Below are 24,241 nucleotides of genomic sequence, written 5' to 3' on the forward strand. Positions count from 1 at the left end.
ATTTTATTGTAATTTAAAATCATGTATGTTGCTTGCTAGTCTTCAGCGAATAAAATTCAACGTTTTAAATTTTACTATAACTCACTAATCCTACACACAAAAAGGGGGTTTAAAATCTACAATCTGGCTTATAGGTTAGCAGTTAAAAATCTGGCCATTTTTTTTTTGCGCAAAAAATGTTTATTTCTGAAGGCTATCTAGCCTATTTTCTTCAGAGGTTGTTGGCAACACTAAACAGAACCAACATAACAAACTTGTGTAGGTACTGCGAGTGTCTCGGTGTGGTGGTGCTCTGAGAGGAAGAGTTCAGCGGGTTTTCCTATACACCTACACTACACTTACACTTTCTTTTACATTTACACGTATATGCATTCCTTTCTTTTTTTATACTCTTTCTTTTTTCATTTTACACTTCCCAATTTTTTCTAACTTTTTGCCCTGTTCAACTTGGCTTTCATTCCTCTTTCACTGTCTGAACTTCTTTCCCGATTTTGACCATTCCCTGACTTTGACCTTTTACCCGATTGTGTCCTTTTTTCCTCAATTGTGTCCTGTATTTTATTCAATTTCGTTCCTGCGCGAGAGACCCGGGTTCGATTCCCGGCGGGAGCTCAAGTGGTTCCGATTCCACGTTAATCAGTAGGTCCACGTCTCATATAGCCTCGCTGCTGAACGGGACGTTAAACTCAAAATCAACTCAACTCAATTTTGTTCCTGAATCACAATTTTATTCAATTTTGGTCCTGAATCCTCCGTGTGTTACAGAAAGTACAATATTGTACTTTTAGCACAAATGACTTTAATGCTGGTGCACGTACCTATTTGACCGATAATGGTCTCAAGTCAAAAACTTGTGTAGTGGGATGGAATGGAAAGTCCCGAAAATAAAAGGTTAGTATAAAATGTACTTTGGAGATGGATGTGATTAGTGATATTCGTTTATAATAAGTTAATTATGAAGTAACTATATATTTAATTAGTTACGAATGACATATTTTGTTATGCTACTTTTCGTTGACTTAGTCCATGAATAAGATAAACGGTGCAATGAACGATAACCCAATTGCTTTGAATTCTTTGTTGAAGACTTGTCACCTTTGTCGTACCTCCTTTGGTTTGTCCTTATATATTTTGAAATAAGAAAAGCCATGGAAAAGGTGTCGGTTAAACTTAGGAAACAGCTTAAGACTCGGAATTTTTCTAGACGTCATGCAATATGATCTTTTTTGTAATTTTGGTAATTTAACAGAGGTTAAATTCAAGAAGAGTATTTAAATGAGATTCGAATATATAGAACTAGTCGGCATTAGTCGAGCAGACGGTTCCAAATGGTGACACATTTCTTACATGTTTAGGTTAGGTTAAAGTGTTGTATTTCTTTTAGCAGAGCATGCACTAAATGAAGAGCTCCATTACTACTTGGAGATTGGTTTCAGAAGGGCTCTGTAAATACAGTGTGGGCATATGGCGTAAAATACAAACCAACTTTTGGTCGGTGGACACTAAAGGAAGACGGTTTTCTAACCGAGTCAGGGCAGGAGCGTAGCATGGGTGCCCTTGCGAAAGCGAGGGGGTTTCTCCGTAAAGAGCAGCCGTGTCAGCGACGGAGTGCATACACGTAAACGAGGGTAATGGAAGCACACAGTTATACATAAAATTCTTTCGATGTTACTCAAAATTCATTTCAATATGCTGTGCACTACACTGATTACTTATCGTATCTTCATACTGTCGTTGCTTCTCCAAAAATATTTCACATCATATTTTAGCTATAAATTTTCGATATGGTAGAACCCTTTGCTCGAGTGAACCCAACTGATCATAGGGCCATAGAGGTCAAGTTAAGGCACAACACTCGAAGTAATTATTAAAAAATTGTAGCTTTTTCACTAGTTTCCTTTAACTGTCCTCCAGAAGATTTACACAGCAATATCACATTACCTCACTTCGCGAGATGGCATTTATGCTGTATCGCCGGACCATATCAGAAGTATAAAAGTACCAGAATGTACACTTGGTTAAATTAGAATACGTTACAGTAGGTTAGGTTAAGTTGAGTTAGAAGTCAAACACCTACAAAACAGAGTTATGTAAACTTTACAATTTTTAATAGACAATTACTATTTGCTTATAAAAACGGCGTCCGGATGTACCAAATATCAAAAAGTAGACTGCAGAAAACACAAACCAGTGACAAAACTGCACTTTGAGTAGAATATTCATAGGATCCGATTCACAATAAATAGGCCTACCAATACGAGAAGTCAGAGTCTATTAGTTTTAACGGCCTTTGTTTAGCCAGCTTTTTCATATACTTTTATGATGTATTCTACTAAGATTTGGTCGTTTTATTGTTCCATACATTAAATTAAGTTACCAGTGTTTAATTCACGTAGTACAACAGAGCAAGCGTTAGCCATTGAATTCGGGTTAGAACCCCACAGAGCATGTTGTATTTTGTCTTCGTTACGAATAGTTCTTTTCCCACATAAGTCACTATAAAGTTCGGTAGTCTAGGGCTAAATTAGTTAAAATTTCCAGTACACTTTACTCAAACATCAATTGCTAGTCATCACTATGAACTCACTTGTTCCGTAAATCATTTTTTTTTTTTAATTTTTTTATTTGCCAATTGTGGGCCCCCATTTCTAAATTGTTACCATTTTTCCCTAACCATAAGCTATCTCCACCCTACCCAACTTATCTGTACTTTACCTCATGTAAATAATCCCACATGCTTTGACATCACTTGTTGTGTTTACGGTGCACTCTTACCCGAATCAACCTGTGTTAGGTAGCCGCTAAAAAATACGAACCGAGTCAGGGCTGGGCGAAGCTGCTGATCTGGATCTGCCAAATTACGGGGGTGCGTCCGAAGGGAGCAGGCGAGTCACGAAAGGTAGTGTATAATTGGTGATTTTTGGCAGTAGAATGAGTTTCAGTAGTACTTGTCATGGTTTCATGCTATTGACGATCCACTTATAAACGTAAAATACAGCTTCTGTACACTGGACAGGTACACTGCCGTAGTGAACACCTAGCAACTTAGGTTGGCACACAGTCGTTATTTGTGTATAATTCTGTAAAACAGAACGATGTGCCACACTGCCGTGTCGCGACAACACGCTTTAACGTGAGTTACATTGTTTTGTCGCTATAAGCATTTTTGAATTTCCCGCCACCGATATTTATGTTCACCATGTACAGCATTGAGCTGAGTCAAATACTTTTGAAAATATACCAGAGAGAATTTCGATGTTAGTAGGAAATTAGCCGGTCTGTAGCAACTTTACGGCTCTTTTTCTCAAAACTGCTCCGCCAAAGTTACAGCGTTTTTGTCGCGACAGGGCAGCACAACTTTGACATATACGCACAGTTTCCACACTGCCTTCTCAGCCACTAACCATAACAAGTTTACTTCTTCGCCAAATAATCCCATTCGCCTCCACATACACTGCCGACAACAGCAACCACGTTTTAAACTCTCCCTCACCTGACTTTCACTTAGTGCTCCTCACAAGCCAAGATAAATTCTCCAATTCACCCGGTAAATTTCCTAACATTGGTCTGGTGATACAGGACTTAACCCGAGATGAAATTTAAGGAAGCCACCAGAATTATTGAAAAGTACAATTCTTGGTTTAACTGCCGCAGACGACGACCCCGAAATGTAATATTTACGAACAGATGAAGAGGATCAGATGTAATGTCAGCATGAGAATTAAAAAATTGTAATTCAGGACAATACAGAAATGTAGAATAGAAACTAGTAAGAGATTTGCGTGTGAACTGGGTGTACTGAAATGAGGCAAAATTTTGGGTTTTACCCATTGTTTATGTATCGGTGCGCGTACATGAGTAAAATCCACGAAAGAGGTATGTTAATTTCACAATAGGATTGCACAAGTGATAAAAATAACATCAGGATTTTACATGTATAGTAAGGTAGAAATATGAAATGGAAAATATCCTCTTCACCACACAGTATTCCGTAAGAAGGACGTGATGAATTGAATTGCTGTTTTAAGGCAGTGTACAAAGTGATCCTAGAAGTGTTGCAAAGCTGTGCAGTACATGGGGCATGTATTTTATGCCAAATAAAATGTTTCTCTATTATCCTCCTTTATGCGTAGCTATATCCAACCTTGCTGATGCGCCTGCTCCTTATATTCACACCCCGTCACTAACACTCAGGTCCCTCTGCTCCGCTCCTACCATGGCTCGGTTAGATACTATTCGTGCTTTTAGGGGCCACCGAACACAAGTTGGTTCGTGTTTTGTGCACTGTAGTTTTTATGGTTTATATCCACAGTGACCTTAACCCTCCTGAAGTCAATGGGCCGCGGTGGCTCAGTAGTAGAGCGTTCACCTCTGGTGCTTGGGGTCCCGGATTCGATCCCAGCCCCCGCCAAGTGAACTTTGTGGTGGACAAACACGGTGTGCGTGGGTTTTCTCGGGGTTCTCCCGTTTCCTCCCACTTTCTTCATTTCACCATTTCATTCATTACTCATCATCACCGTCTCCTTTAGCCTTACCGGTATAACCGCGGGACGTAAAACTCAGAGATTTCCTTTCATTTCCTCCTGAAGTCAATCTGGAACTAGTAATATAGATCCTCATTTAGTGCATCTTAGGCTAAAAGAATTGCATTTTTCATGAATATAAGTATTCTTCCATAAAGTGGGATTGCTCGCAGGAAAGAAATATTTTGGTACGAGTTTTGTAATTTTTTAATATCCCAGAAATAGGCTATGTGTTCGATGAGAAGCACTAGATCGAAACTCCATCTAAATGTTTATTTACTTAATGCTGTAAGGATTCATTGTTTTAGTAATTTTTGAGTAGTGCTTAGTATGCAACAGTACTAATTTTGTGTTTTGATACTATATAGATGCTTACGGGTGTATAAAAGAAGAAAGGAAGCATGGATATAAGAAATATTTTTGATTAGCAGTAAAAAGTAAACGCTGGAGATCAAAGGTAATAGTTGTGGGTAAGGTTTGCCGATGCCAATAGTGTGAAGATTGGAAGAGAAGTCAGATAAGGGTGTAGTATGTCGCCACAATTATTCAACATTTACAGTCAGTGTTTAATGAAGGCAGCATTAATGAAAATTGGAGGGCAGATCATTAACAAGATCAGATATGCAGATGATATGGTTATTACTGTATAACTAGAACTGAAGAAGGGGTACAGGAGATGATTGACACAATAGTTGACATTGGGAAGCTATAGGAATGGAAGTCAGCATCAAAAAGTCTACAGTCATGAGAATATCTGGTGGAAATGCGCCCTTATGGGTCAGAGTAGAACAAAGAGTACTTGAAGAGGTCGATCATTTCAAATATCTAGGAAGTATTTTGACGAAGGAAATTGCACCAGAGAGATCAGATCGAGAATTGCCATAGCCAAAGAAGCATTTAACAAGAAAAGGTCACTCTTAACTAGCAGCCTTAATATTGGACTAAGGAAGAAATTGGTCAAGTGCTATATATGGAGCATTGGACTGTATGGATCAGAGACTTGGACATTACGGAAGTTAGAGAAGAAATATTTAGAGAGCTTCGAAATGTAGTGTTGGAGTAAGATGAAAAAGATAAAATGGACAGAGAGAGCAACAAACGAAGATGTTTTAAAACGGATAAGAGAGCACTTCTAACCACCATCCTTCGTAGGAAGGTCAATTGGATTAGATACATCTTGCGAAGAAATTATCTTCTTCACACCGCCATAGAAGGGAAGTGTGGAATAGGAAGAAGTAGAACACAGCTGATCAATGACTTTAAAAATAGAAGAAAATATTGGGAGTTAAAAGAGAAAACTGAAAATCGAGACACGTGGAAGAAATATTTCCAGGCCCAAACTGAAAATTAAAAAGGAAGGAAAAAACCCTCATTAGTCCCAGGACCTGCGAAAAGGCAGAATACTTAATAATAAAAATACTAAAGTAACAGGTAAGTAGTAATACAGCGTTGAAAACAGGTTTATATGTGTCCTATTTGGGGCGCAATCTGCGGAAGCCCTTTTTTACGATTTCCGTATAAATGTAGTATCGGGATGAATGGCATAAAAGCTACAGTGCTAAGAACAAACAAACCAGTGCTGGTACCGTCATACGCATAAGACATCACAGAGCTATATTCAGCGCTGTTTCTCCACGTATTTTCTTATCCCGAGCAACAAAGAAGTCACACATGATAGCAGGTTGGGAAAAGACTAGTCAGGGAATGTTTTGACTAGAATGGGGGTTGTTGATAATGTTTCATATATGACCGCTTAGTGTCGAGATGAGGGGTAGTCGTCACTGGATAAGTAAGATATAGGTATCCACTCCATTTAATATTCAAAAGATGGAGTCCAGTGTGACAAAGATACCATTATCACATGTGATATTGATATTATTAGGGCTCTGACGCAAAAGATACATGATAATTATGTATTTACTTTATTATAGATAATTTCGTATAAATATGAAAACTGTGACATATTATAAACTAGTTAGGCTGTTTTTACAGCTTGGGAATGGCGCTTGTTGCAGAATCTGAAAAAAAAAATCAATAAGATGTTAGAAAGATAAAAGTCATGGCGATTGAAACTAAGCACTCTGTATCAAATTCAGAAATACTATAGTAGGGAAGAAAATATAACACGTAACTTGTTTTCGTTACCATGGTATTAGTATTATTAGTGATATAAAATGCGAACGTGAAGTAAAAGCAAAGATAGGAATGGTGAAAGAAGCCTTTAGGAGGATGAAAAGACTATTTTGTGGAACCTTGAATAAAGAGTTGAGGAAAAGACTCATAAAACACGTCGTATGAAGTATTGTATTGTATGGGGCAGGAACATGGACATTACGCAAAAGTGGTGAAAAACGACTGGAAGCTTTCGAAATGTGGATGTGGAGAAGAGTGAAGACAATTGGCTACGTGGAGCAGAAAACGAATGAGAGGGTGTTTGAGGAATGAGAAATGGTGGGGAAGAAAATAACAAATTTAGATATTGTTGAAAAAAGGAAGAGGAACTGGTCTGGAAATTGGCTAAAAGAGAACTATAGTATGAGGGACGTGCTAGACGATATGGTGGCTTCAATTGATGTACAGTCATGAAAACAGAAAGATCACACGTGAAGACAAAAAGGTTAGCTGAAGACCGTGGAGTATGAAAACTTCTCAGTTGCGGCCGGTGACGTGTGAATAATAGCAGAATATCGACGACGACGACGATGATGATGATAATAATAATAATAATAATAATATCCTTTCCCAAGAAGCACAGCTCATATCGGAAAATAGGCGGAACATGAGCTTTATAGGAGCATACTTTAGTATTAATATGTGTTGTACTTTGCGTTCTAGTTAAATTTGAATGACAAATTCTTTTTTTATGTTAAGTTGTATTCTGATTGTGTTTTATTATTACTTCGTTATATTTGTTTCGGTTGTTATTTTTGATTTGTTTTAGACTTTCCTCAATCAATAAATTTATTTTCAGGTTATAAATGACGTCAGTCATGGATACCGTAACTGATCTTATACAAACCGTTTCAACTTTAACTACTGATGCTGTTCCTGACTCCCACGAAGAGAAATACAGTAAGACAGAAGAAACGGAGGAACCGAAGGTAGAAGGCTCGAAGAGTAAAAGAAAACCGAAAGTCAAAGTTGATGATGATGAAGACGACGACGACGAAAAGGAAGATGATACCAAGGAAACCAGAAAATTATATTCCAAGAGTAAAAGAAATCAAAAAGGGAAGATAGACGAGGAAGAAGAAGACGTGGAGGATGAGGAGGAGGAGGAAGAAGAAGCCAATGAGTATTATAAGAAACCTCGGTGCAGTCCAAGGTTTTCTAAAGTGCCAAAATCACCGAAAATGCCATTTCAATGGCCACGTGCAACTTGTTCAGGTAAGTTGGTTTTCTCACACAGAGATGCAAGTATTTGAACCGTAATTTGAATAGGAAAGACTGCTTGATTGTTACGTAAATTGATGTTTTGTGTAGTATCTGTTATTCATTCCAGGTGGGTTGATAGAAGATCAAAACTAGTTTTGTCATCACGCTCACATACTGAGGGAGTTGAGTAAACGTGAATTTTGGTGTTCCTCTTTTCACCATCAACCCCGCACACGGATGTGTATAAGTATGCGTGAGAATTATAAGTTTCATAATAAAATTACATACCAGTATTTTAAAATTAGTGAAATACGGAAAAATCTGTTAGTATGATAATAAATTTAAATAAACATTTGTCATTGAAATGGTATTCGGGGATTGTGAGATGATGTTAGAATGACAAACGATGTTGACAATTAGCATGAAGCTTCTGTATTCATCTTTTTTTCCCCCTACTTTTTTCTCTTTTTCTTTTCGCTTCGCCAAGGACTAAATATTAAATGTTACAAATAAAAAAGCTTCCCGTTCAGAATCGAGGCTGTATGAGATGTAGACCTGCAACTTAACGTAAGATCCAATGCCGGGAATGGAATCTGGCTCTTCCTCGTCGAAGGCGCGTACACGAATCATCTAGTCACGACACCTATGAGGCTGTTGTGTTTCCTAATAGATAAGAGGTGCGCTTTTTTTTCTGTCAGTGATAAGAACACTGTCCCGATGTGTTGCGTGAAATATTCGTGAATAAACTTTGGGTAGCTTGTACGTAATAGTTGATTGGAGTTTCTCATGTCCGCACCATTGCTATATTTAAAGTAGGAACGTAACCTCTACTCGGGTTTGTATCCGAAGCAAGTGCTTTACCGGCAATCGAGTCCAAAACCATCTCGACAGAATCCACGCGCGTTAGTCATGAAGAACATTAGTATTTGGCAGTTAATACCATTCGCGCAGCAGACCTTCAGTCATGCATAACGAAAATTGCGGAAAATTGATTTATTTTTTAGTAGGTTTTAATAAGATGTTTCCGTTGGTTGCCGCGTAAGAAAGAGTGTTTGATGATGTAGAATATCTATAATTGGATAATATTTTATGAAAGATAAATGAACAACAGAATTTACGACTTTCTTTTCGACTTTCGAAATTGTGTGCATAGAGTTGTGAGTGATCGTAATTGTGATGAAAATAATAATAATAATAATAATAATAATAATAATGAAACCACGAACAAAATAATTTCAAACACGAGAAATGTATTGTAGTTTCATTAGTGGAAAAATACAATGAAATTATTAAATGTAAACGGGCTGACTTGGATCAACGAAGTTTAACCCCCTCCCCCCCCCAAGTCGGCCGTTCAAGCTAAAACAAAGTTTATCCATCATTTGAGCAAGACTTAACCTTGAACGTTGTTGGTGCAACAGATATTTTCACCGAGCTTGGTTATGACGCTCGTTCAGCAGTTGAACTTCGTTGGTGCACACGGCCATAAGTCTGCTCTTAAACTGAGATGAAACAATGCGAATTAAATAGACCTTACAAATCTTTAAACTTTGTCCTAGAATCTGTCAGAGCGCCAGAAGCGTAATTAAGCGGATGTTAAAAAGCGTAATTTTTTACCCTTGGTTTCGACGAAGAAGCATACATCATAACTGTATGCGGAAAGACACGTTCTTGGATGCAAGATGCATGTTGTTATTAAGTATTTAATATAAATAACTAATCCCATCATTTGTTTGGATAATAAAAGACTTTTTTTTTTTACATATCTTTTATAAAGGTAGAAATTTAATAAATTTTCAGAGTTCAAAGAAATGAGAAGTACGACTGAAAATAAAAACTGAGGTTGCGTATTAGTGCGCTAGTCACTAAGCTTTCCAGTCCGTTCTGTGATCAGCCATGCTTTTCTACTCTTGAGGTTGCGTCTCAACCATCCATATCAACTAGTGCACCAAAATATGGTTTGATTTCCAGTGGAGTCACACGTTTTCATTCTTTAAAATTTCCATTGGATGTTTTATCACTTACTCAGTGTAACCACCAATCGTTGTCGGGTCTTAATTCGGAACCAAGAGTAAGAAACCGTTGTTACCGACTCTTAATTCAGAACATTGATTAAAAAGGTTTTTACCCCATTCCCCTGCGTTTATCCTGTGCTGTTATGTAAGCCCGCATAACAATGACGTTATAAGGGTTGCTCACATACAAAGCGTTCCTAGCAACTGCGAGAAACGTGCGTATGTTTTCGTATACTTTCCATTCCATCCCCACGTACCTTCCCGAGCCGAAAATCGAAAAAGAAACTTCGTACAGAATTATACCTGTCTATGTACCGGATTTGGTAGCTTTAACAGGGTGTCTATCGGTCACGAAATCAGAAAATGGTCATGAAAGTCACGAAATTTAGCTTTTGGGTCATGATTTTTTTTAAACTGTACAAATGTAAGTACAGATTGGAAAATTTTGTTGTATAAAGCGTCAAAATTCACCACCAAAAATGTCGATGGTCGGCTTTAGACGCTACCAAATCGCAAGCAAAGTACGTTTCTATCGCATGGATGAAAATTCGGCCTAATTCGCACGCAAATTCGCTCTGAAAACGTTAGGAAATTTTATGATTTGGTAAAGAAAAGGTCACGAAAAAGTCATGAAATTTCATTTTGGAATTTTAATAGACACCCTGTTTAAGTCTCTCATTTCTATGCGAAAATAGGATGAGACATTAATTTGTGTATCAGTACAGATGAGTTAAAGTAGTTAGGTGGGAAATGATAGTAAGTCCACCAGATATACTGTTTGTATCGAATTTATTTATTTAATATAGAAAAGTGTCAGATGTTTATATCCATATCATTTGCTTGTAGTAAGGTATTTAGAACAGTCTTCCGGTTGTTGTGAGCACTTTTTTGGTGCTTCGTTAGTATTGGTGGGGAGAAGTAGAAAGAAAATATATTAAAGAAAATAATGTTTTGTGCTGTAACGTATGATGTTCCGTCTTTACGTTATTATTCTTACCCAAGTCTGCTGTAAATTCAGTTTATTACGTTGTGATTTTTCTTTAATATTTTTGATAAATATCTCAAGGTAGGATTTATGAACTTTTGCTATTTGGTGTACTTCTAGTATACGTGTATCTACATAATTTTCTATTATATTACCCTCTGGTAGCAGTTTTTATGATTTCTGGCCCTTGTCATCGATGACCAAGTTAGAAGCCATGAAATCTACTTGGCGCGCGGGAGCAGTTTTTTTCGTCGTAAGCAGCACTAAATAAAATGGGTGGATATACTATACTTAATTTATTCTATATGGTGCTTGACTGAAAATATTTAACTAAAGGCATTATCAAGAGTATTGTTTCGGTATTTGTAACTTTGTGTTGTCATTAGACCAGTTGGTCAACTATATGCCCTACGTGATCCAACAGGAAACGTAAATATACAATCTTTCCTTTTTATTAATTATTTTATTGCTTTAACTAGTCTCTTTGCTTGCTCAATTGGTACTTTAAAAAAAATTGCTGTATCTTACGTGAATTTTTGTCTGTTATTTTGTCTGTTGTGTTTTTGGTTTGTAATACGTCCTAGTGACTCATCGAAGTACAATGGAATTAGTATAGTCTGTTAATTACATGTAGGCTAATACAATTCAGGCGTGGTATTCTATTGAGAAAATTTTGCTGTAATTAAGGTTATAGGTGAATTGTTATTTTTTGTAGCGTTAATTTTGTTGGAACGCTTATTGTTAACATATACATATATTCTCATAGTTTTTTTTTAATTATCCTTGAAAGAAAATAGTCTTAAAGTTTCATATTATTTAATTTGGAATAATGATTATTATTTAACAGCTGCAATTTTGTTATTATTATTAGATACACTTCAATCGTTATAATTGGTGTGGGGGAAATCTTTATAATATTAACTAGCCTTTAGCTAGCTGGGGGCTCCGTCCTCCAGACCCCCGAGTCTGCTTGGCTTACGGCCTCGCATTTCTTATCTATCGGCCTTTGCATTAACAGTGAATTTCGTGAACTTGCTCTTCATATTTTCTGAATCTGCCCATCCGGTGTCTTCGCCCGCCACACACTGTCTGCTCGGCCTACGGTTCGCACTTTTTCAACCCACAATTCTGTCGTTTCTTTTCCTATTTCAACTATCTAAAAGATACGATTTTGTATCCCAAGAAAACACCCATTTTAAAAGCATGGGAATTTCTTCATTCTCCTTTAGAACCCTAAAAACTTAAGAATATTCACTTTTGGCAATTGTTCTGTCGGTTAGTCCTGGAAGGCTGCAACCATACCAGCTTTTTTCATTCTGATCCTGCCGAAAGTGTCTAAACATTTTGAGGTGTAGAAGACGTCCCATATAAGTTACATGGGAAAGATTTTTCAGTTCCCCATAAAACCACTCTACAGTTGGAAATTTGTATTTCTGGTGATTCACTTAGGTAACGCTAACGAAAACGTACAAGCATACCGAATTTCCAAGTTTTTATTCCAATTCTAAGTACCTAAAACCTGAGATTATAGGTTCAAAAAAGGCCCATTTAAATAACATGGAAAAAATCTTTCTAAAAATTAAAAATATAAATCACGTTTGGCAATTTTCCTGTGGGTTTGTCCCGAAAAGCTACAATCATGAGAAATTTAATTATTGTAGCCCTACAGGAAGTGTTCAATAATTTGGGGGTCTAAAAGATGTTCCATATAAATAACATGGGAAAGATTTTTCAGTTCCCTATAAAACCACCCTAAAGTTGGAATCTTTTATTTTTACTGATTTACTTAGGTAGTGCTAACGAAAATGTACAAGCATACCGAATTTCAAGTTTTTATTCCAATTCTAAGTACCTAAAACATGAGATTATAGGTCCAAAAAAACGCCCATTTAAATAACATAATAAAAATTCTTTAGACCCCCTAAAAATTAAAAATATTCACTTTTGACAATTTTCCTGTGGGATAGTTTCGGAAAGCTACAATTATGTCAAATTTAATCATTGTAGCCCTACAGGAAGTGCTCAATTATTTATGTTAGCTCATGTAGTTTTATATATAGGTAGGATATTGCGTATCCCTCTCCAGAATGTATATGTGTTGGTTTAATAACACACAACACACAGAATTACATTACAGTGGGTAAGGTCAGGTTTTGGTCGTGCAGGTAATTAAGTCAGAGCAATCGCCTAGCATGCGAAAGATCGTTGTTTCGGTTATTTAATTTGATTTTTCGTTTTGTCTTTTTTAATTTGTTTCGTTGCAAAAGAACATATGTATAAAATGTAGTGGTTTCCAAGTTTGGGGGCCTTACAAAAAACGTATCAACTCACAGCACAATTTAAAAAGTCAAGTTAACATAACATTTAATGTACAAAGGTCGGCTTCATATACCAGAATTCGTCTAAATTATTTAAACGATTCTGAAATTAATAAAGGAAAAGCCAAAACCAGAAGTTAACATTTGACTGTCGATTTTTTTTTTCCAAAAAGGATCCAAGTAGCATACTCACTTTCTCAAATTCAGGTAACAGGTCTGTTTCTATGAAAACTGTGCAATTGCAATCGCTTTCATAATTATATGTTACTAAAATATACTATTTGTATAATTTCAGCAATAAATATAGCGAATTCTAGCCACATTCATATTGGAAATGTTATCAACGTAGAAACAACTAGTACTAGGGTACATCGTCCAAAACCCAAAGTAAAAGTAAAACAACCAACAAAAGAGGAAGAAGGTAGGTTTTTGTTTTCTTTCTTGGATTTGCTTTGATGCATACACATGCATTTTTCTTATTTTTATTTATTTATTTTTCATGTCATGGCAATGTCTGGTTGTATTACTTAGTAATAAACTTCCACAAAAGAAAAGTTTGTTGCCTTGTACCTCCGTGTTTGTTACTTTCATTGAATATTTTTTCCCCTTTCTGGAAACATCTTCAGTTCCATCTGTACATCTTTTGTTGTAGATTTATTTCTTCCTTTTCTACTGAGTAATTTTACCGACAGAGTATTCCGTCGCCTTAATGATTGTCAGTTTGCTGTTTTGGCAAGAGAGAGAAAAGAAATAACTGTTTTCAACAAATTTAAAAAGTTCATTACTGAATTCTGTGTTTTTTGGTGTGTGTGTGTGTGTGTTATTTGCGAATTTTTCAATTTTTCGCGTCACTCTTACCATTTCCGAGATAATTGGCCAAAAAGAAAAGTTACGATTTCGGGAGATTTAAGGCGCCATATTTCGAGAATCGTGAGACATAGAAAGATCGTATTGGCTTGATCAATATCTAAGAGGATGGTAAACATTTTCGTACTAAATAGTAACCGGTGACCACTGGCCAACTGACGACTATTCCCCAGATATTCGCAACATCTTTATTGTACCAAGATGAACTTTTCTCAGCGTGACTTTGGGCCTTGTGCCGTGCTCAGAACAATCAACTTTCTTTTCAGGATGGTAACAAATCTTTTTTCGTTCCTTCTCAGGAAATTTTTTGGTTACTATTCATGCCCAACCTTTAACCTTAAGAGTCTGGTGCAACTTTTGCGCCCGTTAGGTTTTCCATCGGTCACCTAGATTTGTTTCGAGGGGAAACCTTTCCGAACCCTTTACAAGCTGCTGTTTTGGGCTCTATCGGTACCTTGTTCCCAAGGGCTCACCCTTGGTTGTCCTGTACATGGTGGAAGTACGCAGTCGCTTAGGCACGACTAACGCAATTGGACATTCTCCCTGCTCTTGGATCCGTCAGGGTCGTACTATCTAGACGAATTCCGCAATATCTTAGGGCGCCCAGAGCTCCGAGCTTAACTCCTGGTAAATCCTTGCCGTCAATGTGCCCGATTTCCTAGCGAAGTCACCCTATCTTATCCTCTTGGCTAACTTGTTAAGTTCGTTCTGGCAATGCTCTTCGGGCATTTTCAACTTTTTAACATTAATATGTATGTGAAATTCCACATGATTCCGATAGTCAAAAACCGAAATACTTTCAACTTTGTCTGTAAAGAAAGAAGGGAAAAAACTACCATAAAAGATGTAAAAATGAGGATGTGCCAACACAGTGATAAAAGCGGTACTGAAGATGTTCCGAGAGAGGAAAGAAATCAATTAAAGTAACGAACACGGAGGCACAAGATAAAAAAAAAAAAAATTTCTTCTCACCGTGCCCAGTGTATGGTAATAGCTTCTGTAAGGAGATAACTTTCAAAGTAGTTAAATCAGTAGGAACAGAAAATTATATTTAAAGAAACTCTTGAAGAATAAAGAAGAGTGGTAAATATGACTAGTAACAGAATCACCCTTTAACTTATTCCATGACTTCAAAAAGCCAAAAGTGTACAAGACCAACTTGAACACCTGCAGAAGCATCTAAAAATGCATTACTTCACACAAATCTTTCAGTGATGATTTTTCGTTTATTTTCAATGCGAATCCTGTAAAACAAATTAGCATTAATTGATCAACTACGTACCAAATTCGCTAATTATGCTGAGGAAAAGTTTTTTTTTTTTTTTTTTTTTTTAAGGCAATTTCAGGTACTCCAAAAAGTATTGATCCTTTTGCGAACAAGATGGCGTTAAGTGTCCCAAATCTCAGGTCATGTGAATCGCAGCAGGTCAAGTCTAACGTCATTTGACAGCTAACATTGAAGCCGGTACGATGTGCAAAAAATGTTGGAATTCTTATATGAGATGTAAGGTTGCACCCCGAAAATGAGTGAACTTCCCTCAAAACGGTTACATTTTAGAGTTTCATTCCAATGAAGATGCAAATGCTGCGCAGGCTTGTGAAGAAATTTTTGGAATTTAAGGATAAAATACTTATCAAAAACATCAGGGAAAAGATGGTGCATTCGCTTTCGTTCTGGAAATTTCGATGTCTAAATAACTCCCTGCAGTAGTCGACCAGTCACAGCAAAAATGAATAATTTTCTGGCAATAATTAAGCATGACTGACATGCAAGCATCATGACATCGCTAGTTAACTTGACCATGCATCACCAAACAGTGCTAAACCATTTGGAGAAAACTAGCTACAAAAACTAGTTCGAAGTGTGGGTACAAACGTGATCTTACGCAATAACATTTACTCGATCGAATTTCGTCTGCGAAACTTAATGAACTCGACTCATTTTTGAAGCGGTTGATCACAAGTGATAAAAGAGCTCCTTCGTGGCTATGTGGATAACATTCACGCCTTTGGCATGGGAGACACAATTTCCATTTCCAGTTTGAGCTTATGTGGTTCGGATTTCACGTTAAGCTGTTGTAGGTTCACTTCTCATATAGCGTTAATGCTGAACGGGACGCTAAGCTCAAATTAACTAACGAACAGGGTTGGCAAAAACCATGGTTTTTATTAAAAAAACCAAAAAACCGGTTTTTTTGGTTTAAACCAGGTTTATTTGGTTTAAATAATTTGCTCTATATATTCATATCATATATGGACAGAAATAAGTTTGCTTCGCCTTGATGTTATTATGCAACAGCCGGGTTATGCTGCAAGGGGTCACATAAGCTTAAAGCGGAATAAAAACTGCTTCTCGAGTTACATCCGAGAGAAATTGTCCTCCATTTGAACTCGGAACCAGGACTAATTGGCCACAAATGCGATACGTCTGCCGACTCACTAACGAAGGAATCCTGATAAAAATACGTTGTACTGATCTTTACATGCTTCTTAATATAACTGTCAAGAGTCATTTCAGGAGTACAAAAAGATAAACAGTTGCACAAGTGAAACCATTATACAGAATTACATATGGACAATTTCAAAGTACTACGGAGTACAGAAGAACTAATTTAGTTCAAGTTAGTTAACAACGACTTTTATTGGTCCAAATTAAAGAAATACAACGACTTAATTTGCATATCAGTAAGAAAAGTGAATAAAAGGTACGAATTATTTGAGTCCACTTTGGCTCAGACTCATTTATACATAAGTAGATACCAAAGATACTTCTCATTTCACTAAATGCCTCTCGTGGGGTCTGTATGACCCCTCCCCCCCACACAAAAAGTACGACATTTCGATGTATTTTATCAATAGTAAACATTCAAACGAAACAATATTTAGAATTTTTCTTTGATTGCAATTACACAACAATAATAACTACAAAAAAATCACAAAACAAACATTTATAAACATATAAAAAGAGCTGCTTTTGTAATATAATCTTTTTGAGTATTGAATGGGGAATTTAGTTCTGAATGTGATACGAATAATAAACGGGAGTGAAACGTGATAACCAACAAATGTGTGTTCATCAAGATTTTACAAACACTTACACTTTTACGATCATTTTTCGTTTTTTTGGTTTAAACCAGTTGTTTTTTTTAAAAAAACCAGCTGGTTTAAATCTTGGTTTAAACCATGGTTTAAATCTTGGTTTAAACCATGGTTTAAACCACCTTGGTTTAAACCAGCCAACCCTGCTAACGAACGACTGATAAAAGGTGGATAACCTACTACAACAATGTGCAAAAAGAATCGTGGTTAAAATGAGCAGTCTGTGGCAAAGCCTACACTTACACCCAGGAAGGTAATGCAGCGTGTTTGATTAGATTGGAAGGGTATGGTACATCAGGAGGTGCGGCCGCCGGACAGGACGATAGACGAACGTATGAGTGTATCTAGCAATTCAAAAGAAACGACCGGAACTAGTCAATAGAAAGGGAGTCTATACTGCGATGACAACACCAAACTGCATATATTTTTAATGACCGGTCAGAAATTGATAATTGATAATTGAATAAGATAATAAATAATACTCTTCCGTGAAGAAAACAGTTCAGGTCACAACCAAGAAATATAAATAACACTCTACGGTGAAAAAAGAATCATCAGTAAAGTGGTTTTCAAACAGCGGATAATTCTTTTCAGACGAAGCAAAAAATTACCGTTGGAACGTCTGTGTGACCTAATGCTTTTTTTGGATGCGTCGATGAGTGCTAAATTTTGTTCTGTATTAAATATGCATCCTATCAGTTCAGTAAGTAAACACAAAAGTTCATTGTTGCTGAAACAAAAGCTAGCGTGTAGACCGTATCTTGTACGAATTGAGCGAGTCAGGATTATTATCCTGTCAGCGTTAGTTTGGCCATCGTAATTTCTAACTATGTATCCCGCTCATATTTCTCCATTATAGTGACTTATCTTGTATATTTGATTTAATTATCTATATTGTTTTCAATGATAATTGCATGCTGTGGCGTTTCCCATTGCTTAACTTTATCCTTCTACCAGTTTATTCATTTTGTATTGCGCCATACAGTTAATTAACCGCATTATATCAACTGTCAAATACATATTTATGGTATTTATTGCTTCATTTAACTTCTTTTATTCACTGGTTATTCGTTATTTTTGCACCATACGCTTAATTAACCCCATTACGTTTCACGTTATGTAATTTTGAGCATTCCCCAGTTTGTCCAGGTCTATGCAACTTACATTTTTCTCAAGACGGCTTTTGTTCTCAATTCGAAAATCTCCAGCCTATGATTATCGCTACGAATTGGTCATATCCGTGAAAATTTCTAGCAGAATGCTCGTTGTTCGCATGGGGAGAATACATTTCATTTCAGACATAAGCGGCACCAAAACTGTCACCAATCAACTTAGGGACCCCAAAAACTATGAATTCGACACTGATATCGGTCATTTTCAATTATTTTTACATGTCACCAATCCACCTTAGGAATACTGATGGGGACTGAATTTGGATTAAAACGGCATTGGAAGTTTCACTATTAGTCTCAGCGACCCCGAAAATTATGGATTCGACACTAATATAGATCATTTTTATATATAGCCCCCCCCCCCCCCTCCAATCACCTAAGTTGCATCATCAAAGTCAACTGATAACAATCCCGGGCTCGAACCTAATATATGTTGAAAATTTCAACGAGATCAGTCGAGTGATTCAAGAGTTATTAAGTTATAAACATAGTCCTTTCATTTATATACAGGGTGGCCCAAAAGTAGGTATACACGGCTGCATTGATCAAATATAACATTTTAGTTTATGTATTTATTTGCTTCGACTGTTCCGGGATTAAGTTATAAATAAAGAGGCGTTAAGAACAAATATTAAAGAAACTGGGTCTACCTGTTTGATAGCAATAAGAAATGATTCAAAATACCGTGAGCTGATCAGTTGGGCCACCCTGTATATGAAAGGATTTTTGATTCCCAGTTGGAGCTCATGTGCTTCGCATCTCACGTTAAACTGTAGGTTCACATCTCATAGCCTCGCTGGTGAAAGGACGGTAAAACGCAGTCCAACAAACGGGTCCATGCCGAACAGAAATGTTAAACTTAAAAAAGTAAACAAATCAAGTTATAATTTGGTCTTATGGAAACCTCGTTAAGTATCCTAACATAGTAGTGGTTGATAAAAGTTGAAAAGTATCTTTCTACACACACTTGCCAAACAAAGAAATAAATCACTCTGCACTGCAAGGGAAAGGAAGAATGTTAACAGGGGCTATTTACACAATTTTTTCGTTGTATCTCCGAACACAACGTTCTGTTTATATTAGAAAGGTTATTAATGTGTAAGGACCTAATGCGTTGTAATTTCTATTATGTATTATCATATGTTGAGATTTATATAATACGTTAAAATTATTGCAGCTCTGTTAAACAGCGATGAAAAACTTGAAACAAAGGACATGATGGTAATAAAGGAACATCTAGGACAGAAATGGAGGGACGTTGGCCGGAGACTAAATTTCACTGATGGGCAGTTAGACCACTTTGAAGCCGATGGACGCATCCTTGGTGAGGTAGGGTGTTACTTCTTTTCTTCCTTTTAAATATTGCTTCATTTACAAATTGGAACTGATCTGAACTGTTATTCGAGTAGTAAGAAGTAGATGAGTTATTCCACACCACTACATTTCTTCATTGTACGGATAGGCAAAATCAGTTTCTAGAAAAACTGACATTTCACTTTCTGTAAAATTGGTTTTTGATAGAGAACTGAACCAGTTTCAAAACCGAAAAACCAGTTTCTTTTGTGCACCAATAGTTCATAGTGACACAATCGACAGTCATAAGACAAAGATCATATTCTAGTTATTCGACTTCGGGTTATTTATTTATTTATTATTGCACACAGTGACATCGGATGATAGTACCTTCTTTCTTCCCTCTTTCTTCTCTATATTGTAAGATACTGTAGATGAACTGTAACTGACGTAAGCTACCTTTGAAAAAAGAGTCAAATGTTCCAGCACTTTTTTCTTTCACAGCGTCAAGCACCAGAAACAGAGTGCCCGGGCACTCCAGGCAACATCGAACTGTGTATGAAGGACACTCCCGAATTCTTCCTCTACGATTTGCAATAACTGTATAAGAAAGATGGTTGTGCCCTTGGTACAATGGAACTGTTGGAACCTTTCAAATCCATCTATTCTCTCTTCATGGAGTCATCGAATCCATATTTTCTTCATTGTGATTTCATCTCATCCAGCATGGGCCCCTAATTTCGTGGGAGGATAATACTCAGTCTCGATATGTTAAAATCCTCCAGGCCTCAAAGGCTGAAACCTGTTAATATGATCTCAGCACTCGATAACGAATCATATTTCAATAGGGGTACAGTAATGTCGAGCAAATGCACTTCTACTACGGCTCTGTCCTTATTTCGATTATTATTTCCAGGGACCGTTGTCATTATACGTGATGCACAATGGAGCAGCACCACTAGTTCTGTCAGTTTATCAGTTTATCTATACACACTGTGAATGTCTGGTCGTTCGGATGACTCCTTTGTGTTACAATGATGCCTTAGACAATGATACAGACATAATTAAATGAATTCAAGTAACAAAGTTCCTTGCTCTAGCTTTTGAAGCGATTGTTCGCGACCAAAGTTCCAGAGCGAACTGAAATATTGAAGATAAGGAGTTCAAGACAAAATGCAATAGCTGCGGGTGCAAAGTGAATGATTCTTTTTTCACTGAACATGAACCCAAGAGCATCAACTAGTAATCATACTTATTCAGTAGTTAAGATATTTCTGAAGACTCCATTACAAATTAAAATAATACTAACTACTTACTTAAAGGTTGAATATACTGTTACTGTCTTAGTCTTTCATTACTTTCTCCCTTCTATCAAAGTAGAGACTCAGAAGTAAATTCAGTAATTTAACAAATACTATATTACTGTTATTTACTTGGTTTCTTCTCTAGATGTTAAGTAACAATCACATATTTATTTGTTCATTACTTTTGCTTTCACAGACTATAATGAAGATGCTGGTGGATTGGAAGCAAGCAGAGCCTAAAAAGGCTACGATAGGAACAATTTGTTCAGCTCTGTGGAAGTGCAAAGAATACGTGGTTGTAGAAAAGTTGGCTGAGCACAAGGCTAAATCTGTGTAGTGTTTGTGCTATTATTGTGTGTAACTCTTTCGGGCGTGCTAATAAACATAGCTTGCAACAGAATTTCCGTAGACTGAATTTAAATGTATGATAAGCTGCGCTCACCACCATGTTGGAAAGAGATAATGACGTGTAAAGTTTACGTGACCGTGAAAAGAAAGAACTTTCTGTAACATTTTGTTTCGTTAAGTGTGTGTCAGTGTGTATAAAGTGTGTAGATCTTATTTCTCATTTCGTGCAATTGAAACCGTTACAGTTTGTCAAACTGAAATGACACATGAATATTGAATATTGATTCTAATGGAAATGGTAAGTTGAACATAGAATAAGGGAGATCTGAGTTTGCATTTTACAAAATATATGTGTAATTGTTCGAGAACTTTTTGATTTTGACATTGTTTTGAATTTTACTGGGTGACGTTTTCAAAACGCCTTATCATCGAGACACTGTATGATAATATAGTTTCTCTAAAAATAAGACAATGAGAAAAACGCTAGCATGTAGAGAACATATATGTTTACTTTTAAAAAAAAAAAAAAAAAAAAAATAAGTAAGTAGCTTATTTTGATGTGTGCAAGTTTTCTTCCTTACTCTTGTATCGGATACGTGCAAAAGTTCTACTCTTTGTTATGGTGTATGTTAGAAGTGCGAACAATACAATCTGTAATTCGTCTAGTACAATCGGTGATCGTCACAGTAGTTGATCTCATGCCATCTTGTTAGTAGTAGATTAATCTGTCGCCAATAATAATTGGAGAATAGTGCGAGTGGAGTAAAACTGTTCATCTAAAATTCATTAATTTTAATTTGTAATGAGAACAGTATGTGACCTAACCTCGATCGGAATCTGTCCAATTGTTTACAGTAGAAAGTTAAATTAGTGGATTGATTAGAATTCAGGATTTCTCAATGAGTTATTCCTTTGATATGCAACCGTATATTTAACACTTTCTTGTGATGATATTGTGGTTGGAACATAAATGGTGGTGAGTTAAAAGAGCTATGCTCTGTCCCGCAACACTTCGCGTTCCAGTACATAAACCACTTACTTTCAGCGACAGTGCATAGCAAAAACTGATCACTCTTGTACCTGAAAAGCAGAGAAACAGGTCGTGACTCGCCCGACTCGTTGATTTTCACTCTACTGATGTACAATCTATGGCTTTGATACGTCTTTCGACCATTGTCCTGTATACCTGGAAGATTTCCGCTAATTTTCCCACGGTTGGCTTCGGACATTTGTTTTTTTCTTTCTTAGAAAACATTTTTGGAAGTGCCTGTCGTGGTTGATTTTTGGCCGCTTCTGCCTTCATTCCTGAATTTTGAAAACCAGTGACGATATGTGCTGTCATGGAGGCATCTGTCCCATATACTTGTCGAATTTTACGGTGACCGCACTTACCCCGAATCCAAAGAATAAAGCAATATCTCATGTCATTCCGTATCTACTTGCATTTCATCCACATGCTCGACTGCCCTTTAGGAGCTTCTCGTCCACACGTTGTTACTCCAAGATTCCTGATTATATGAATTCATGCATTGGTAGCACCATCTTTGAGGTCAGTACTCTGCTAAATGGTGAAGTGTCAACAAAGGTTAGAATGTTTGCATGTATGCATAGTTTCGGGGCCATCATGGCATAGATGTAGAGCCTTATCAACAGAAATGATAAAGTGTATTGATCAAGATAAATCGTCAATGATATTTCAGAGCTATAAGATGAGGAAATTGCGGAAAGAAATTATTTTTATGAAATATATTAAAAGAAACGTCTGAACTCTACCAGAACTATTTTAAAAATTGTATAAACAGTCATAAACTTAAATATTCATGTTTGAGAATTATGCTGTATTTGTGTAACGAATTGTAGCAAGAGTGTGTATTGAACGGGTGTCATCACTGACTCAATGTGCCTTGCTTAGTTCGTCATGGAGATATTACACAATTCCGAAATGAATATAGAACTATATTGACTAATGGAATGTATGGGAATATATATTTCATTGTATTCCTGGAAATAGAAGAGAGCTGTACGTAAAGCTTTTAAATAAAATTTATTTCCATGATCTGTTTAGCAAGGTCTCAATATTTTAAAACTAGATCGCTTTAAAATTCATCTTTCCGCAGTTTCGTGATTTGATAGCTTTGAAGCCCGTTTTTACATTTTTTTTTTTTTTTTGAAGGGCTAATATATTTATTGTTATGTGTTGTGTATCAAATGAAATTACTAATGCAGTAAATGGAATACATATTACAAATAAACTTAGTATAATAGTTCATTTGTAAAGAGAATAACTTCAAAAATTTTCTCAGATTTCATCGAGTTTCCATTATCAAGGATCGTAGATGCTTTCAACATGTTCATCAAAAAGGGTAAATCTTACGAAAGACTAAAACACTCACTGAAAGGAATATATTTGAAACATTGTTCATTAGGACGAAAAATCGAAAATTAACACCAATAAAGGGAATCTAAATAGGAAATGGGATACAATCTCAAATTATGGGATATCATTTCATATTATATCAACAAAAGTTAAGTAGCTAAATTTTGGTTTCACATTTATTTATTGTTTGAAACAATGATTCATTAAATTACAAATTTGTTGGTTACACCTATTTTTTTGTGTAGAAGTATTGAGGAACTAATAATTATAGATGCACATGGATACAGGATATGGCAACATTGTACTAGTTTGGATTCTATGGTGCGTGACATGGGAGACCGAAGAGTTTGTGAGAATTGGACAAAATACTTCCCGTTTACCTGTAAAAGAAAAGTTATACTGTAATAGGTATGATCTTATAGTGTCAAGTGCGCTTACATTAAGCTTAATTCATAAAAAGATGCAGCTTGTAAAACTCTCCCCGACCCCTCCACTAATAAATAAATAAAGTTAGCTATTAAAAGAAGTTACCAGGTTAAAAATACACGCTTTTTAAGAAGATATT

The 24,241-nt window shown here is 36.3% G+C and overlaps 1 protein-coding gene across 2 annotated transcripts; it reads left to right on the plus strand.

Moving 5' to 3' along the window:
• The first annotated feature begins 742 nt into the window (after positions 1-742).
• On the plus strand, positions 743-23,824 carry imd (death domain-containing immune deficiency protein). Of its 2 annotated transcripts, none has more exons than XM_081757124.1 (5): positions 743-891; positions 7,495-7,910; positions 13,512-13,637; positions 19,532-19,683; positions 21,148-23,824. In XM_081757124.1, exons 2-5 carry the CDS (start codon positions 7,502-7,504, stop codon positions 21,286-21,288), a joined length of 828 nt encoding a protein of 275 aa, XP_081613250.1. In that variant the 5' UTR covers positions 743-891; positions 7,495-7,501; the 3' UTR covers positions 21,289-23,824. The 2 variants fall into 2 exon arrangements, with proteins under 2 accessions (XP_081613250.1, XP_081613256.1); XM_081757130.1 differs by lacking the exon at positions 743-891 and adding an exon at positions 915-960.
• Positions 23,825-24,241: the final 417 nt, after the last annotated feature.

Source organism: Thermobia domestica, chromosome 1 (assembly GCF_964235325.1).
Source record: "Thermobia domestica chromosome 1, izTheDome1.hap1.1, whole genome shotgun sequence".
NCBI lineage: Eukaryota > Metazoa > Arthropoda > Insecta > Zygentoma > Lepismatidae > Thermobia > Thermobia domestica.

Coding starts and splice junctions, on each gene's coding strand:
- imd (XM_081757124.1), top strand. CDS start 7,502: ATGACGTCAGTCATGGATACCGTAACTGATCTTATACAAACCGTTTCA. Junction 7,911..13,511: donor GCCACGTGCAACTTGTTCAG/GTAAGTTGGTTT, acceptor GTATAATTTCAG/CAATAAATATAGCGAATTCT. Junction 13,638..19,531: donor ACCAACAAAAGAGGAAGAAG/GTAGGTTTTTGT, acceptor AAATTATTGCAG/CTCTGTTAAACAGCGATGAA.